Source organism: Meriones unguiculatus, chromosome 14, assembly GCF_030254825.1.
Source record: "Meriones unguiculatus strain TT.TT164.6M chromosome 14, Bangor_MerUng_6.1, whole genome shotgun sequence".
NCBI lineage: Eukaryota > Metazoa > Chordata > Mammalia > Rodentia > Muridae > Meriones > Meriones unguiculatus.
The window spans coordinates 43,290,464-43,310,021 of record NC_083361.1 but is presented as its reverse complement, the minus strand read 5'-3'; the positions used below and the strand labels follow the sequence as shown (position 1 = coordinate 43,310,021).

The 19,558-nt window shown below is 39.3% G+C and overlaps 1 protein-coding gene across 2 annotated transcripts in view; it reads right to left on the bottom strand.

Moving 5' to 3' along the window:
- Window positions 1-18,502, bottom strand: part of Luzp2 (leucine zipper protein 2) — a 432,038-nt gene extending 413,536 nt beyond the window's left edge. The window contains exon 1 of one of the 2 annotated variants that reach the window (XM_060367228.1): window positions 17,722-18,502. In XM_060367228.1, coding sequence (XP_060223211.1) covers window positions 17,722-17,783 — 62 coding nt within the window. In that variant the 5' untranslated portion in view covers window positions 17,784-18,502. The remainder of the gene's footprint in view (window positions 1-17,721) is intronic. The other variant, XM_060367227.1, reaches the window with a different exon arrangement.
- Window positions 18,503-19,558: the final 1,056 nt, after the last annotated feature.

The window sequence follows — 19,558 nt, the reverse complement described above, 5'->3', positions numbered from 1 at the left end:
TGAAAACAAGCTGGTTATCTCTGGCTATCTCTGTAAGATGGTGAGAAAACGCTATACGACATTATTGCCAGGCATTCCAACAGTTTTACTTCCTTTCTCAGTAATGATACTGGACCTTAGGTTTTATTTCAGATTCCTTTAGGTTTAGGTCCTGTAATTTAGCTATTCTAATGTTGTTCACTTTGGGGCTTGCTGATTCTACATTGTTTCTATATCTGGTCTTAGAGCAATTTAGCTCATCATTCTTTCTGGATCATAGTCCTCAATCACTGCATTATGTGCTATGAACACAGTATTCTGACCTGGGTTAGAACTGCCTGGTACAGTCCTGACCTCTTTCTTGTCTCCTCTTAGGAAGATAAAGTCACATATGAAGAAGAAACTATCCAGAAAAGGGCCTGCCTGGCTTAGTGCCTTCCCCTGGAAGGAGGATGGCCTTCAAAGGTTTGCCCAATGTCCCCTATAGTATGTCACCAGGATGGCAGTGGGGAAAATGCGGAATGTGAAATCAAGATCACATATGCCCTGGGCAGATTTCCTGAGAGGAGCCTACTTATGATTAATATGAGATTTATTTTCTCCTTCTTTTCCTAACAGTAGTGAGGAAATCCATTTGACAAAACTAGCTGTGTGCCAGTGTATAAAGAAAGACAAGTAGTTAGTCTATGGGAATCTGGGATATAATGGCACCAACTTATGCCATCATTTTTCCTGTTTACCATGGGTGGAGGTTGCTGTTCTGCAGATGGAGGTAATTCTTTTGGGATTGTTCCTTAATGAGCTTTGTATTGGAAAAAAAAAAAAAAAACTAACTAACTAACTAACTAACTTTCTGAGCTATTAAAATCAAGCTGTAGTATCACGGTTTCCTAAACCTGGTCTGGCCCAGATTCCAATTCTTATATAAGTAGACTCATTATACTTTCCTCAACGTGGACGAATAAGGCACAAGCAGGAAAGTGTGAGTGAGAATGAGGAGCAAATATTCCAGCTCCTTTTTCAGTGTTAAGAGTTCTGCCGCTTTATTCAGCAACTTATAGAAACTTCACTTTCCACACTCTACCGTGCATATTCAAAAATACTGCAAGCTTCTTGCATGTGTGCTGCTTCTGGCAGAAATTCCATCATCACACCTTGCAGGGATAACTTCACAATGATGTTCAAATCCAATCATAGACATAGCTATCCCTATGCATGAGTTTGATCTGCCTTCCGTTTCTGCCGGTGGCAATTCCATTTCCAGTCGTACACTGGTGAGTGGAGTAGCAAGTGCTATCATTTAATTCTGCTGGCGATAATTCCAACACAATCTTACAGCTGTCCTTCTACCAGACTCCCCCACTTATGAGAACTGTGGACTTCAAAATCCTTTAATTCAAATTTCCCGAAAATTAAAGATTTCCAGATATTAGAGATTTTATTGTTAGAGTACTGTAAAGCCACAGAGCTGTATAGCTCTGAAGTAAAATTAAAAGCCAGGGAATGTGATTAACTAAAGAAATAAAATAAAAATAAAGCATTTGTAAGATTACCTGACATCTGTGGTTGCTGCTGCAAGCTAGCTATTGAAGAAAATGAGTACTGTGAGGACTAGATAGAAAAATTCTTAACAAATATACACAAAACCTACCATCGACTTGAGCTCCTATCAACAGCTGCGTACTCTCAGAATTCTATTAAGCACCTTGAACAAACAGCTCCTTTAATACATTTAGTAGGTTTCTGGATGTTTGAGCAAGGGAAATAGACTTTTCACTGACCACAGATTCAAAGGATATCTTCAGGGTTGTATTCTATGTTCACCAAAATTATGAGTTTAGACTGTTTCGGGGGAAATTGGAAAGTCAGAGATTTTCCCCTCTCAACTAATGAAAGTTATTTAACATTTATGACTCCAGTGATAGAGAACTTATATGTTAGGTTTTTACAACGCTTGGCTTAACTTCATATCGTGGCATTAACTAGCTAATTCAAGTCTCTTAACTATGCATTAGGTAAGATAAATTATATAATGTGCTAATTAAATAAGGTAATAGCTACTCTACAAGTGCTTTAATATTTTATTCTCATTTATTAAAAAGATCAGAAAGAAGGAGAGGAGGACCTCCCCTACTTGGGGAGAGGCAAGCATGCAGAAAGGGGGGGAGGGTGGGACTGGGAGGGGAGGAGGGAGGGGCTTATGGGGTGATACAAAAGGAATAAAGTGTAATTAATAAAAGTTAAATAAAAAATTTAAAAAAAGAATATTTGCTTAGTAATAAATATGAACCACGAAAGGCATAGTTCCTTTATCATTCGCTTACAGTAATCTTATTGTTTTCCCAACTTCACGGAAAATGTGTTAACTTGGCATCTTATAGTCAAAGACAATTAGAGAGTCATTTTAAAATTCAAATGATCAACACACCTTGGGATGCAAGTCTGTAAGCCCAACACTCAGAAGTCTGAGGCTAGAGAAAAACCTAGGCAAATTAAAGTAGAAACAGGAGGAAGAAGAGGGAAGTAAGAAGAGATGGAGAGTGAACAGGAGGAAAAGGAGAAAATAAAGAAGCAAAAAGAACAAATATGCTCTAGAGCCCTTGCAGGCTCTCAGAGTCCTTCTGTCTTGAATGGTCACATAGTTTCACAGCCAGAAATTGGGACTTATTCTTGTAGTATAAGACCTGCACTCGTTCCACATGCATCGTTTGATGGGGCTGAGACAGTTTCATGGAGAAAACACTTGCAACACAGGACTGATACCCTGAGCTTGTCCCTGGAATCCAGAGTTGAAAAAAGGAACTTACCCCAGTATGACCTCTTCTTCTCCCTTTTCCTCTCCTTCTCTCTGTCTTCTTCTCCCTCTCTCTTTCTCTCCTCTCTCTGCTATTACTGCTACTGCTAACAATATTTTTTCAAAGAAATAGTTATTTTGCAAAAATGATAAATAAACATAACATATTCCAGCCAAGTACAAGTGCTCTGTACAGGTCATCCAAGGCTGCATAACTGGTAACCTGAAAAACTGAGATTCAGCACAATGGTGGCTCACCCCTGCTTGGGCTAGCCTCTGCCTGAGAGCTAGCCTCCGCTGCTCAAGTCAGCCTCCTCTGCTTGGGTCAGCTTGCCAAAACAACACTTTCCTTTGGGAATTTGATCTAAAACTGTACCACAGATGGAAACCCACCCTGATATAAGGGGTCTGTGGTCTTTCCTTGCAAATTAATCAGACCCACAATACTCAAGACCACTGGGGACTGTCATTACTAAGACTTCATGTTAGTGCCCTTAAACAAGGTGGTGTTTCCTCAGGAATTTATTTCCCCAACAAAAACGTGAATTGAATAAACTGTTAGCTTTTAGAGAAGCTAGGCCTAATGGTCATTTACTTCTGGAGCACCTTCCATGTCACTCTCTTCCCTACTCCCTGAGGTAGAGAATTCTCTTGTTTTCAGATGCTAGCCTTTAATGGCCAAATTATTCTTTCTAGTGGCATAGAAAGTCATTCATAACTAGTATTTTGTTGCTCAGGACATTAAGCTGTAGTAAGAGAATATAGGTCAAAGGGTGTGACCTCCCGAGAGAGCAATCTACCTCTCATGAGGGTTGCTCTGAAGAGAGTAAGCCTCGCCCCTTCTTTCTGGCATTTGGTTTTATGAGGCCATCTTTCTCTTGTTCATGCTCTCTCCAAGAACTTGCCCACAGTTACACTTCACCAGAGATTGAACCATTGCAAACACACAATATTGAAATTAGAGTCTCCAAAATTATAATCTAATAAATCAGTTTTGCTTTTTAAGGCATCTGGCTTCAGAAAGCTTGTTATAGCAAGGTAGAAAAAAATAGCACACCATTCTTATCATTCTATTATAGTATGGATGAGGAATTGGAGACAGCTCTTTTCTGTCTGCCTTTATGGTTTTATTTCCCTGTATGCCTCTGCCAGTTTGTCATTTTTATTGACAGAACAACAACAACAACAACAAAAAAAAAAAACCAGAAAGAAAAAAGAGAGAAACACCCTCTCTGTATGCTGCATCAGTGACACCGTCCATGTCTGGTGAGCAGTGCAGTCCACACCACTCATCTTTAAAACATTCCTCCATAAGACTAGCCTATTCCCTAGTCTTATGAGCTTGTTGTTACAGCCCACAGCCAAGGAACCCTGACCGTACTCGCCCAAGGCACATTTCTTGCACACATCAAACACTCCCTCAGTTCAGGCCATGCTTGTTCCCCTACTTAGCATTCGCACGGTAAGCTCTTGTTTTCTCAGCCCATCACCTTTCCACCATTCTTTGGGACAAACACTGTCTACATTCGTTCTCTGAAAGGTTAGAGGGACACAATGGACACTGATATCCTGAAAGAAAAATTCACTTATTTCTGCCGAGAATTTAGTGTGTAATTTGTGGTGATGGAATTAATTAATTGATCTTCCATGCTACAACCTAGTTTGGGCCTTTCTTTGCTTGCAGAATGAGATTTGTAAGAGCCTAGCAATGGCTTAAAAATTCAACAATTAGCAGCACAAAACAAAGATGAACATTTATATATCAGTGTAACTATTAATGCCTTCACACTTATACCAACACAGACATTAAGCACTCTATACATGTGCGTGCACACACACACATGGATGCACTTTGGTTTATGATAAAATTGTGTTTTAAAATGAAAACTTGTGTAATATTCCTAGGCTGCTGAACCACACAGCTGAACCTTAAGCAGTCTCAGAACAAATGGTTTTAGTTGATTTGTTGTTGAAAAACCACCCAACACCAAGTCAATAGTGAAAACTGTTTACTAGCTCACATATTTTAAAGTGCTTAGAGGAAAATGGAAACACCTAGTGTGCTAGCACTCGCTATGAGCGTGTGTTAAAGGGTGCTGTCTGTTAAATGCAGACCATCTTGGCACTGTGGTGATGGTGATACCATGAGATTTTGCCATCATATCACTGGCAATGTGAAGATTTATGTACATTTGGTCGAAGAGAGATGGATGAGTGTGGAAGTGCCTCAGTTTCATACAAGTTATAAAGCAGCATGATTGCTCACTTTCCAACCATAGACCACTAACTAGCTTTCCATTTTCTGTCTTTTGTATTACAATTCATGAGAAAGAAAGAAATTTACACCTTATATAAAACAACTATAAGTTGAGATTTACCAGCAGATACACAAAATTCTAATTTACCCAACTAAGTAGGTAAGGTGTGGGTACAGGTTCTGACATCAGTTTACGAGCAGAGGGAAAAGAAATCTACGGCGACAGCCAGATTTGCCAAACACAGCAAGCACTGCATGGTGCCGTCCGATTTAATACTGGCGACCAGAGACCTGCGCTTCACCCTAAGTTATAAATCTAGGAAGTCACCATGATGAAACTCAGCATGCTTTCTGCTCCATAAGCTTGTCTCTGCTTCTGTCCGGGAGACATAGGTTTCAACTCCGAAGCAGTTTGATCCCTTTATTCACCAACTGTCTACAGCCAAAGTAACTTTGACATTGCAACAGTGGAAATCAGAGCTCACAGCTGTGCCAGTCAGCTGCCATCATTGGCATTTCCCTCATCTACAAGATGAGGTTAGTACTAATTTCTGTATGAATGTTGGGAATACGTATGGGCACGCATGAAATATTAAAATTATAATATAAAAATGATGACATGGCCCTCTCACACAATCCCCACTGCCCTTTAAGGCTCTCATTAAGAAATACTTTGATGTATGAATCTGAAATACAATGTATGTTGGGAACTGGCACCTTATTAAATTTTCATGCATATTACCCCTTAAAAAAGAAGGCAAACATGGGAAATGATCCAACTGATAATGGAATTTGTCTGAATAGCACATCACAAAAATGGTCTCAGAAAAGCAGATATTGAAAAAAAAAAAAAAGAAAAGCAGAGATTGAATATGTTACACACACACGCATTTTGCCAGGGTGTAACATAGAGTTTATGGTGTAACATAGAGTTTATGGTGTATTCTTTTATTTGGGGCTGTTAGAGGGGATAGAACCCAGTACTTTGACCACGCTGTAGCACTAAGCGAACATGCCACTGCATGTATTGTATGAATATACATAACATACAACTCCATGTAAATACTTTTTATTTGAAATTAAACCTTATTTAAAAAATCAACGTTGGGATTAACATATCAATCAAGTCTAGAATGGGTTAAGTCTAGCACAGAACACTATAATGCTCCACAGTGCCATCTCCTGGTCAATAGCAGAAATGCAACTCAGAGTTCTTAGGCTTCACATGTATCTTGCTGCTACCTTTTTGTCTGGGATTAATATTACTGCCATTCTATTTTTAGACCAAGTAGTCAGCCTCTAACTCGGTTGAACTATACACACATCTGTCACTTCCCACATGTGTAAATTTAAAGATGAAAAATCCTACTAAATCGGAAGAACACTGAACCCTGTGTGAGCAAGTGTGCCCCAAGTCTCGGCACTGCGTGTCTCTCCTCCCAGTCTGCACACATTTCCCGTCAGCACTCTAGATTCTGTTTTATTTCCCATGAGCCTGAACTGCACACGTTTTAGTGGTGACCATTATTGCCTCAGCACTCCAACCTCGCTGCTCTTGTGCCTTAAATCATGGGTTCACATTGCAGCTCCTTATTAATTTCGTGACCTTAAATTTATTAACTTCTCTGATACTTAACATCTTAATCTCTAAGGTAAGGACTTCACAAGGCACCAAAGAAACATTAAATATAAGAACCCTAGGGCAATTCAGAGGAAAATTATTACTAAAATAAAATTTAAAAATTCTAACCCTTTAGTACTGTTGTTCACTGTTTTAAGAATTCCTGCTTGACACTGCCAGTATCACACCAGAGTCAGCAACTGGACACAAGAAAGTTGCCATGGTATTCAAGCCACACAGTTAGTGTTAGGGCAATGTCCCAGAGAGAGGGACAGTATAATCATTAGCAATTTTGCAAAACAGGCCACATGTAAAACGATGATTCTTTACGAATATGTGCTAATTTCCTTTCACAGTAGAAACAGAGTAACATAAACTTGATGGAAAGAAACTTGTGCTAACTTTTGTAGGCATATAGAAACTCCCTCAAAAAAGTTCCATAGCTTGCTTTCTTTCTTTCTTTCTTTCTTTCTTTCTTTCTTTCTTTCTTTCTTTCTTTCTTTCTTTCTTTCTTATTTACACCCTTAAGCCATTTTACTTTATTACTTTATTTCATGTTTCTGAGGGGGAAAACAACAATATAATGATGTAAATTCAATTTAAAATCATTCCACTGGTTTAGCAGCATGGGGCACCATCACCTATCTATTCCATGAGTGGGATTCGAATGAAACATTGACTCTGCTACTGGCTTTAAAAGTGAGTAAGCTTATCTTTTGTGTGTCTCAGCTTCCTTACCTATAATTTGAGGTAACATTAGGAACCATGTCAGAGGTTAGTTGTAAGTATTAACCTGATTGAGAATAATTACTACATATATTATATTATTTTACTTTTACACACAGAAAAGAAAATGAATACTTAAGAAAGACAAAAAGGACAATGAAAAGCAAAGGTCAAGAAGGCTCTCACTCTTTACTTAACTTGGCAAATTCTTGCAGAAAGAAAAAAAAATGTCTTCCCCATCATGAAGGCCAATTGTGCCTATGACAGAATGAGATTTTGCTCACTAGGGTAAACGTCGTGTGTGCCCGATCTGAAAATCCAGACGTCTTGTGTCAAGAATACAGTGGCATGTGGCTCTGCTGCAGGAGCACATCTTGGGTATTGCCCACCTACCTGATACAGTTCTGCTGATGCAGCTAGCATTGCCAGGGGGAGGGTGTTGCCGGGGGGGAGGGGAGGAAGCCCACTCTTTTCAGCAGATCCCAGTGATTTCACCTCACCCTCACACTTCTTGTCTAGGATACCCCTGAGAATCTATGTAAATAGTTTCATAGCACTGAATTCATCTGATTTTATTTTTTTCCTCTTTGGAGACTAGCACATGAGGCAGAGAATACTCTTCATCCACCTTCACTGATAAATTACCCTTGTTGGGAGATAACCTGTTCAGTTATTAAATACATTTATGCACTATAAGCAGTGTATACACAGACTACCAACTTCCCCCTGATTTTGGAAGCAGTTTTCTCTTTTTGTTAATGTCAATGAACTCAAAGGTTTCCAAACTCCATAGCCTCAAACACTGAAGCAGTGATGTCTAGACTTTCATTTACTGAAGGCATTCACATTGAGAAGGAAATCCACTTCCTTCTTCTCAGAGAACTGATCTGATGTGCCCAACACTGAAGCGTGGATCTGTCTTTTTCAGATTCACCCCAGGAGATGTTCATTCTCACACAATGAAGAGTATGTTTTTAGAAACACACATCAGAGCACACATACATTTTCCACAAAGGGAGGATGAAATTGCCTGGAAATTTTTGAATTTCTAATGAAAGCTTCAATTTGTCCTGTCTTCAAACTAATGTATTTCTTTGCTTCACTTTAGGGATGTTTTAATGTTACAAATAGTTTCAGCATTCTTGTTAGTAGTATACTTCTTTTTAATGTAGATGTGTATTTTACCTGCATGTATGATCATGCATTGTGTGTGTGCCTAGTCCTCTTGAGACCAGAAGAGGATGTTGGGTACCCTGAGACTGGGGTTGTGTAGGGTAGTGAGCAGCTGTGTGGGTGTTGGACATTGAACCTAGGTCCTCTGGAAGAGCATCAAGTGTTCTTAACCACTGAGTGATCTTTCCAGCCTCCATTAGTAGGTTATTGGAATAATTTTATTCTTTATTTTTGTGTTCTATGCGTGCTTTAATGTGGAGGTTGGATTGTATAAGTAAGATTGGGATTCCATTAACAGAGTCTTTCTCAGAGCAACAGACTGAGATCTGGGTGTTTTCCATCTGGAACAAGGTGGCCTAATTGTTTAAATTTATTAAAAGTTTACATCACCCAAGTTATATAACATGCATAGTGTGAATATTGCTAAGACACAACAAGTAAATACTTGTAGCATCTCCAGAGGCTTGCTTCATTCCTGGTCATGTTGATTGGACCGGTAACCCACATTTTTAATTCTACAATGTAAACAGCTGATGTAAAGATCTATGCAGAACCTTAAAAAGCAAGCATTCTCTATATTTCTATAATGTTCCAAGCTATAGTGTCAGGAAAAGAGCAATTTCCCCCACTTTTCTTGTGAATTTATATGTCAAATGAGCTCACATTTCTCTCTGTGGAAGAAAGGAAAAAGCTACACTCTCAACAATAACCGGCTCCTTCAACCATATCTGCCTTTTGCCAACATGTCACTTCAATTTTTCACACGTCTTCTTGTTTCTTTTTGTAATGCAGAGATTTTTTTTTCCATTTTGCATCCTATGCCAAAGGCTTAGTTACTGCACAGATTAGCAAGAAATGATCTTGAACATGAGAAAAAAATATATTGTATTTTTAAGGAACTTGTATATTTTTTCTGCTGTTTTAAATTAAATTTTTATTTTTTATATTAATTACAGTTTATTCATTTTCTAGCCTAACTGTAGCCCCCTCCTGAATATTTTCAAGGCAGAAAAACTATTGGTTGTGAACTCCTTTTTTGATTCAAACTTCTCTTTCCATGCACACAGCATTCTAAAAGCTCTCCTGTGCGAAGCTCTAACCTTCTCTGAAACTCTAGCTCCCCCCCCTTTTTTTTTTTTTGGACCATTTCATAACACTCAGAGTAGACTTTGTACCTGGAAAACTACTTAGTAGAAACAGTTCAGGGACCGCACTGTGTCTAGACTTAACAGATTTTCCTCAATGAAGATGTATTCTTGTGCCTCTGTCATTATCGGGTGAGCTTGAATAGTGAACTCTCCTCAAAGTCATTGAGGTGGCACTATTAGACTATAATTTTAATAATGTTTTTAACCATATTGACAACAGAATTTGAAGGTTCTAGACCTATGCTGGGTTACATGGCCCTGCCTTCTTTTGCCTTGGAGATATCATGGACATTTAAATTAGTGTTTTCAAGAGGGACTGGTTTGGAAGATAAAGAACTCCACGTAGTTTTCTTAATGTATGAGGAAAAAGTGTTTTCATAGTTCAAGGTAGGCATGAACTCCAAAACATCTTTTCCACTGGTTCTGACTTGCTTCTATACATGTGTGTGAGAAGGTTGTTATTAGAGATCTCTTTCTGAAATGCAAGAACACTTTGGGAGAATAAGCCTTGTCAAAACCTTCTAATCACGTAATAATAACAACGGTATGTTGAGTTGTGTTTCTCTGTGCTGGACATTACTATTTGCATATATTATCATAATTAGTCATCTTGACAGCTTTAGGAGAGGGACATCTTTATCACCTCTCCATGGGCCAGAGAATGGTGCAAAAGAGATGTTAATTGCCATCCTAAATCCTTGTGATTCTAAGTCTCTGATTTTGTAAGTTCAGAATTTAATTTCATGTAATAGGGCAAACATCCTATTTCCTGTTACCATCCACTCCACTATTAATGAATAAGCTACAGATGAGTGTTTCTAGACCCTAGGAGGATTATTTAAGTAAGATTATGGACATTAAGAATTCTTACCCTCATCTTGGCTGGAGGAAGGCACAGTCCCCATAGGAGACATGAAGAAAATCTGCATTAATCCTTACTGATATCTTACTTATTTGGACTACAGGGGCCTGGTATGGAAGTGTATCAGGTCCTTACATGATTTTTCTAAACAAGAGATGTACAACTGAAAGAAGGTCAAGGTGGGAGACCAAGTGCCCACACTCTTCAATTGTTTGATTATCGACGATGATGATAATCTAGAGTACAATGTTTTCTTTTTAAGAGCTCTCTCAGGTACATTCTGACAAACAGATGGGTTTATTTCACATTTCTGTGAAAGCACTCCACCCATTCCTCCCCTTGAGCAGAATATTAACATAAATTAGACTATAATTTTGTCATTTGGGCTATACTGTTCTAGAATTTTGAAATTAATATGTATTTATTTTTCAGTTTTAATTACTTGATAAATGACATGTTACTCATTTGAGATGTGCTAATCAACATACCAGATTTGTAGCCTAAGCTAACCTATCTCAGCATTTACCGAGGTATACCACACACTGAAATATAGTTAAGCATGTTTTACTTAATCTTGACATTACTGCCATAGATTCAACCCCTGATGACTTGCACAAATATCTAGGATGTACATTTGTATGAAGTAGTTTTAATAAATAAATTTCAATGTTACACCACTTCACACTAGAGCATAAAGGGGAACAGGAGCCATTTTAGGTATGTCTTTTCAGTAAATTGTGTACATCAGTGAAAAGGCATTAACTCTTCTTCAGGACCTAGAGATGACTTGGTGTAGTTTTGAGCCAGCTCTCATTTCTAAAATTAACAGAGCACAGAGTAAGTAATGGGCTTTTCTCCTTGTTGTAATTCCCTTTGCATATAGCCTGCTGTGTATCAGGATTGCATGTGGTTGGAGACATTCATTTAATATTAGTTTATATGTCACTATAAACAGAATCCTCCTAATACATTACAGAAACCAGGTATTCTCATGTTCCTTGATAACTAAAGTTTTGTTGTTGAGCGGAGTGACATGATAGAGGAAACCCCTCTGGATATTCAGGATTCACTTTGCTTTCCCTCTGTGGCCTTAGTGAAATCTCACTTACTCTAAGCCTCATTTTTCTCTCTTGTAAAATGTAGAGCTTTGAACTAAACAGAGCTTTTATTTACAGCTTGTCTCCCAACAGCTGACTCCTTAAAGTACACTTGAAGGGATTAAATCACTCCAGAGCAAAAAAAAAAAAAAAAAAAAAAGTCAGACATAATTGCAGTACAGACCCTAGCTGTGGTTGTGGTGTGAGGACATCTCCCAGCATTTTTGAGCACATTCACAGAAGATGCTGATTACTTGGTTGACCTTCATTTGTGTTTGAGTGAAATCATTTACTGTCAATAGTTCTGTGTCCTCTGTACTCATGAAGCAAAATTCATATGAGTTTATGTGAACATTTCCTTCTCTGCTGAAGACTTAACATGATCTCTACATTTTACGTTTTACCTTTTGCTCACACATGACTTCCTGTTCAATAGAGTACACACTTGACACATGTCATTGGCAGTACTCACACACTCAGAGTATGTATAAGCTGAAAAAGAGGATGCATTTTTCACTTCTACTCCTAAGCACAGCCATGCACAGTTCAGGAATCATATATGCAGAATAACAAGGGATTTGTGACTCTAAAGTAGCTCAGAACACTGGAACTCTGAAGGCAATGGCTCTTAGGATATAGAATAGCTGGACATTTTTCCATTATTGGTTTTCAAACTGTTTTCTAAAACAAACTATTTCTTGGCATAACATTTTTCTATAATTTTTCTAAATGTTCATAAAATGTAATGATTACTAATGGATGATAAAAGCAATAAACAAGTAGAAAATGAATCCAAACAAAAAATTAAATCTATCAACCCTTGTGGTGAAAACAATCTATCTTAGTATTCATTGATACCTGTACTCATGGCTTTGATTTGATATTATGATTTCCACATGTAATTACATCATGAACAGAAAACCAAGTAGTTAAACATACATTCTTATCCTAAATCACATCCTATGTGATCAAAGTAAATGCCTCTAATTTTCATGTTTAGCAAAGGACACAAAACCAATGAGACACTGTGACAGAAGAACCATTTTGAGAAAAAGGTCCCAGATACCAAGCCACATTCACTGTCCACTGATTCCTTTTCCCTGTCTGTCATGCTTTCTTTAGATGACAAGGGTGTCTTGCTAACTGGATGCCATTCGCCTGATCCGTATGCGAAATTTACTTTATTTTTCAGTACACTATGATTTCATGCAAATATTCTAGCAACTGATAACAGTTTAGCAGGCTATTCACTTTGTTCCGTAGAATACCCTAAACTCTTCTAGTGAATTAGCTCAATTTTTAAAACAAAAGGTAGGTTATATGATTAGTGCTATTTGCTACATAAAATATCTGCACATGAGGATGAGCCATAGCCTAAACCTTACCACTATAACATGCTTCACGATGTTGAGACAGAAAATAAAACACCCTTGATCTTGCTACCATTGGAAAGTAGATATTATAATTGAAACTTCTGAAATGCTATAATTTATTGTCCTCTAATTCATACTTTGGGCTTTATATAAAACTATGGGTGTCACTTATTCAATTTTGTATAATATATAATAATTTGCATGCATGTCTTGGTAGGAGATATATAGTTATAACTAATCTATTTTATTGGCTAAATGACTCAGGAGCTGGGCGACTGACAGCACACTCATTTTGTATAGATTAAAACATCACAGAAAATACTAAAATAATGAATATAAATTCTTATGTTTTCTTATATAAATTTACAGAGAAAAAAATCATAATTTTACATACTATTTGTTATTAGGATAACTTAAATAATTGAATGCCACCTATAAAGTTAATTTTAGCAAATGTTCTAATAGTTACTCAGAAACAGTTACACATACGATGTCAGAAATCGCACAGGAGGAAAGGTCACTTCACACCTTGGCATTCCATCTTTTGATTCTATGTTGGAAGGCCAAGATTATCTTTTCAATTGTATGGGCTTTGCTTTGGCACAATTGTATAGCCAACACATAAACATCTGAACTGTTACTGCCATCAGTCATGAAGGAAATGTGATCTACAAAGATTTTCCAAAACAAAAACAAAAACAAAAATTGGCACTTTAAAGAATGCCCATGGAAATAGATACTTAAGGCTGGAACTGCAGCCTCAGGAGCAAATACATTGTCTTTCACACACTCCTGTTAAAGACACATCTCTGATCCATTTATATGGAATGATATAATTCTTAAAAAGTGTGCTTCAGACTCACTGTGAGGGGTTGGGTGGGAAACTAATAGTGCCTTCCATCATTTCATCATAGTCAAAGTGAGACTCCTTCCTATATCAAATGCATTTCCATAGAAGTGTTTTTGTGTATCCCTGAGTTTGTAGTTGTCCTCTCTTCCTTTGTCCAACACAACAGCTTCTACTTGAGGTTAGAATAAGGCACAGAAGAGATGGGACCCTTGGGTATCTACTGTGTACACTATCATCTGGAAATAGATTCCCATGGAAGCATGTTGTACAGCTGCTGATCAAAGGCCCAGAGGAAACATCACAGGTGACTCCTACTGGGAGGACAATCACTAAACATCTGCTCAGAGTTGTTCCTGATAGAAAACTATCGGAAGTTGGTAGACTTTCACTCCTCTCTTGTTATGTATTGCTCCCTCTCAAGTCATTTGGAAGTTCACATTCCAAAGGCATCAGGAGCATGGACACAGAATAAAAGAACTAAGGTTCAGCAGCTAAATCACAAGCCTCCTCCTCCAGCACTCCGTGGTTCCTTTTCAAGAAGAACTTCTAAATAACTATTCTCCCACCATTCTTTCAGTCCCTATGTGTCCTCTTTCTGAAGTGTAGACATTGCCTTGGAATAGCAATTTAATCCTTCTTCAGAATAAAACTATTTGAAAAGTACAACCATTCTATTCCAAAGCTATTCAAGCCTCTCGTGTGTTTGTGTTCTTTGGCCACATGCATTTGTGCACGAGTTAAATGAATCTTTGTATTAGGTACATTTTCAAATCATTAGCTTGACTATATTTTTGAAATTCTATGTGCATTACAAACAACAGAGACAATATGCCAGGAAATTAATGTCTTGAAAAAAACAAAACAAAACAAAAAACTCCATGGGGCTCACTAGGAAAATAGAGGAAAGTGTTTGCCAGTTGTTAAAGGTGAACATTCAGGTTTCTTTCAGAGCAAATGAAGTAAGTCTAAGTCAAGAGTGGAGATATGTTGGTGCTGATGGAATTATGGGCTGCCCATTTAATATTTATTGGAACCTTAGTTGTAATGGTAAGGGGGAGAGCAAATAGAACAGACAGCTACCAATCCTTCCTATTTAAAGGGTAGAATTTTCTGAGTATTGCCACCCTGTAGCTAGAACACTACTATAAAGCACCTGTCTTTCTCCAACTAAAACAGCTGTTTCAAAGCAGTCATTCTTTTTCTTCAAGACAGAGGTGAACACCAGGCCTGCTGTGGAAAAAGCAAGCAGTTCTGAGGAGCTCTACCCAGAGAGACACATGGCAGAGTGAATGTGCTTCCACATCAAAAGTTTGAGCTCCACATTCCCCACACCTTGAAAAGAACTTTAGAGTTAAAATGGCAATTGCAATTCTGTGGAATTAGCCTGCTCACTGTCAGCATTTGAGATGCTATCACTTCACAGAAAGAACCACCAAGAACATCAGCTAACAGAAAACCCAGTCCCAGGTGGCATGGCTGAGCCCTACCGTGTTGCTGTACATTTCATCAGGCTCATCCTGACTAATGCGACTGTATTCACAGAGCTTTGCAGTTTGGGTTTTAATCTTTTTGCTTGCCATATGACAAGGAGAACTGCTGACTACTGGAAGGAGAATGGCCTTCTGTGAGAGTTTTATAAAGTTCGTTCTCTTCTGGCAAGAGACATACTGAGAGTATCGCATTCATTTTCAAATTTGTCCACCATCAGGAGTGACCTGGGGATCTAGTGCAACAAATTGGGCCAGAGCAATTATACAATGGATTCCTAATTATGGAATTCACTTTTCAAGTCCATCTTGTAATTTTTGTGGTAAAATGAAAATACTAATGCTATAGACTGTTCCTACCTAATTGCAACTCAATAACTTAAATATTTTGTAATAATTTTGTTAACTTCCAGTCTTAAAAGTATCTATAGGTTCTTAAATTATTTTTTCCCTTTTTTTTAAAAATTTTTGCTATGCCTTAAAGATGGAGCTGGTTTCCGCCTTCCACCTTCCCGATGGTGAGTGCTCTCTGTCACGAATAACTCCACATTTGGCTAAGGCCGAGGATCTGGCTTGCTTCCATGTATGTGGACCTATCTGCATTGCCCCCGTGGCACGCCTGGGTTGGCTACCCAGAGGCTATTTAAGCTGTGGGCTGGCTTTCCCCGGGGTCCGAGGATTGTTCAATGTTCCTGAATAAACTGCATTGAAAAAAAAAAAAAAAAAAAGTATCTATAGAAATTAACACTTTCACAGAGAGGGAAGCTGATGGCTGTTGCATTACAAAACTAACAACAAGCTTTGGGTGGAGACTATAGATAGAGCTTTCTTACTCAAATTACAACTGCTTTAAAAGCAAATGGCCTATGGGAACTCAGGAGATTCTAACTGTCTTTCATGCCCTTGTAGGTTGGATTTCCTTTGTTCCAAAATTTACTTTTTAATGCATATGTTAACTGGTATCTCCTTAAGTTTATACTTTAGAAATGTTCTTTCTTCAAAAGAATGCACAAGTAATTATTAAAGCAGAAGGTGAGAGCAAATGACAGGGACCCAAATACAAACTTTATTAGTCTGTTAGTGCTCTCACAGAATTCAAAAGAACTCATTATTTAGAAAAGACCTTATTAATACTGGGAAGCAAAATGAGTTTCTTTAAAAACCAAGAGATTATTATAAACTGACATGAGAAGCAAACCTTTAGAAGGCATAAAACTTATGTTTGATTTCAGTCTGGTTTTATGCTCAAGTAAAGACCAAATCCATCAATTTATGGAGCTAAATGGAACAGTCCCTGCTAAATAGAAAGTTAGGTTACACAGGCCTGAATGAAACATGTACCAGAAACAGCAACACAAATTTACCATGTTACTTTTATGGGCTTGTAAGCCTGTTCCATTCTTTCTCTCTGACTCTCTCACAGTTGTACATCTCCACTTTGTTTTGGATGAGTTGTACGGAAACATAGTGTCTCCATTCATGAGGATTTGAAAGAACCCCCACCCTGTGGGTTATTTTATTTCATGGAGGCCAAGAGAAAGAGGCTGCTGCCAGTAGGGTGTTCAAAGCATGCAGAAGAAATTCAGTCCCGGGCACTGAAACAGGCCACCCTTGTGCTGTGCTTGTGGGAGAAGAAAGCAAACCCATCACCAACTCTGAGACTAGATCCCCAGCAGTGGTCACAAAGCACTTCTCAGTCAGTGCGTTTGAAATCTCCACTAAAAATAGGTCCTCTGTACTGGGGCTGAAATTCTCATCCTTGGCCAGTGATGGAGCACAGTGCCTGATTGTTCCCAACTAGGTTCTTCTCTGCCTCAGCACTGTCTTGTAACTTTTAATCTGACGCCCGTTCGAAACACAGCCGAAGGAAGCCACCTGCCACCAAGCCCACTCAAGAACTCAGTCAGGCCATGAGAGTAGCATGGGGAGTACTGTACAAGTCTTAGCACTCTCGGCTTTCTCTGGCTCCTTCACTCTTCCAATCCACTCATAAGGGCCTGAGTTCCTAGCAGGGGTTTGTGTAAACATTTACTCTGGGGACATTTTCTTCTCTCCCTACTTCCTCTTTATGTTGTTCTACTTCTGTGTATTCACTCTTCCTAACTACAGGGCTCCGCGCGGGGTGGGGGGGATGCGGGTGGGTGGGTTTATTTTGCTCTGAAGGGAAGCTCTTGGTCCCTGGAGGAGGCAATTCTGACACTTTTTTCAGGGGGCTAGGGATGCTATTGAAAGGCTCTGCTCTCTCCAAGGATTCTGAGTCTTAATCACTCAGCTAGCATCTTGCTTAAGTAGGAGGTGCCTCTCTCCGGACCAGCGCAGCCTCCTAGCTTGGGGCCTCATGCTCCTGGACTCACCTGGTGCTGAGGACGAGTGCAGGGAGCAGGGGCAGCAGGTAGTGTGCAGCGTTGAATTTCATGTCGTCGCCGCCCGCTGTGGTACTCCTGCTCTTTTGCTTCCTCCGGTCAGTTGCTTCTCAGTGTCCTGCTCTCTTCCCAGGAAGCCGGGAGCCCTCTCCAGAGACCCAAACCACACTGATAGAGGCTTTGTAAAGGCGAGGACCAGCGCGCGAGTATCTTCAGTAGTGATGTCACCCGCGAGCCCTGGCGGGATGGTCCAGCGCTGTGCTCAGGTCGCACGGGGCGGGTGTAGCCGCGGGAGGAGGAAAGGACCCTCTTTCAGGTCGCTGCCCCCGTAGCCAGCTGCACTTGGTCACTCCCGTGCGCACTGGAGCGGATCTCCTCTTCCCCGCTCCTACTGAAGACAGGAGGGGAGGGCGGTGACAAGGATCAACCTCTCTTTCTCCAGTAATTGAGCTGGCGGACTCCTCAGGGTGAGAGACAATTCGCTGGGAAGGACTCCAGACTCTTTAGGGTCCGGAGCAGGCGTCTCTCGCCAGCTTGCTTTTGCAGGGATGTTGCTTGGAGAGTAAGCTTAAAATACTGCTCTGATTAGATGCGTAATGGCTTGCCTGCTGCGGATGGAGTGGAGCAGCAGTCAGAGCAGACCAGAAGCCGGCCCATACCCAGAGGAGGTTATCAGGAGGTCTCTATCACGGAAAGAGTCCAGGACCAACAAGAAGTCCGTGGCTCTGGCTTCTGGTGTGGCTGGGTCTTTCTTCTGGTCTCTACGCCTAAGAGCTGCTCAAGAGTGTGCAGCTGGCTGCCAGAGTGCATACACCTTCAAGGGTCATTTTCCTGTGGGCAAAATCCTCAGCAAGGCCACAGAGATATTTGTCATTAACTCAATGTTAGGGACAGGAGACAGAGGGCTTTAAATCTTTCTAAATGTTGTACACCAAGTCTCCAATGTTTAACAAGCTTTATTTAGGAATTTTAATTAAAAAAAAGAAAAGAAAAGAAAAGAAAGAAAGAAAGAACACAACTTTAATGCCATCTACCATTTTGCAATTTTTTTTTTCTAGTTTCACGTACAGAGATTTGAAACTCCAGGATCTTTACATATGGTGTGTGTGTGTTTGTGTTTCTCAAGAATCAATGTACTAAAGTAGACACTAAAGGTTTCCACCCATACATGTGAGGAAAACATGGACCATTAATATCTGAACTGGTCTTTCCTTTCCTAAGCAAAGAACTAGTTATCCCAAGTCCTAAGACAGTCTTGCTGCTGAAATGAACATCACAATTTGAGTTTGGTCTACACCAAGGAAACAGAAACATGGGAGATCTAGAGGATGGAAGTCAGCAGGTTCCATTCCAACTGTCCAGTTGATGGTTCATGTTCTGCCCAGGTCAACCATTTATAAGTAAACTTTCAAAGAAGAATATGTGGTAAACTCAGAGTTGAAGACATTTTTGCAGATAAAATAATGTATTTATTAATGGACTCTGAAGAGTGTGGAATACAATGTATTACTCTTCTAATTATTGGTTTGTTTCCGTTTTCTTCTTGATGAAGTTACATCAAGAAAAAGGCATGCCTACTGAAGACATTTTCTGTAAGAATATCAAGCAATTAAAATAGGAGTGTCAATGTTTTCAGGGAGTGTCAACCCTTTTGGCAGTAGTAAAATCCACAACAGACAAAAACCAGCTCCCCTCTGGATTGTTTTTTCATTTAGAAGGAAATATAAAACAATAAACAATCAAAACAACAGCCCTATGATAACCTAGACCTTAGAATTCAAGAAGGAGATCCACAGAGTCTTGTTGTGCTCTGCTGTGTAGCCCAGGC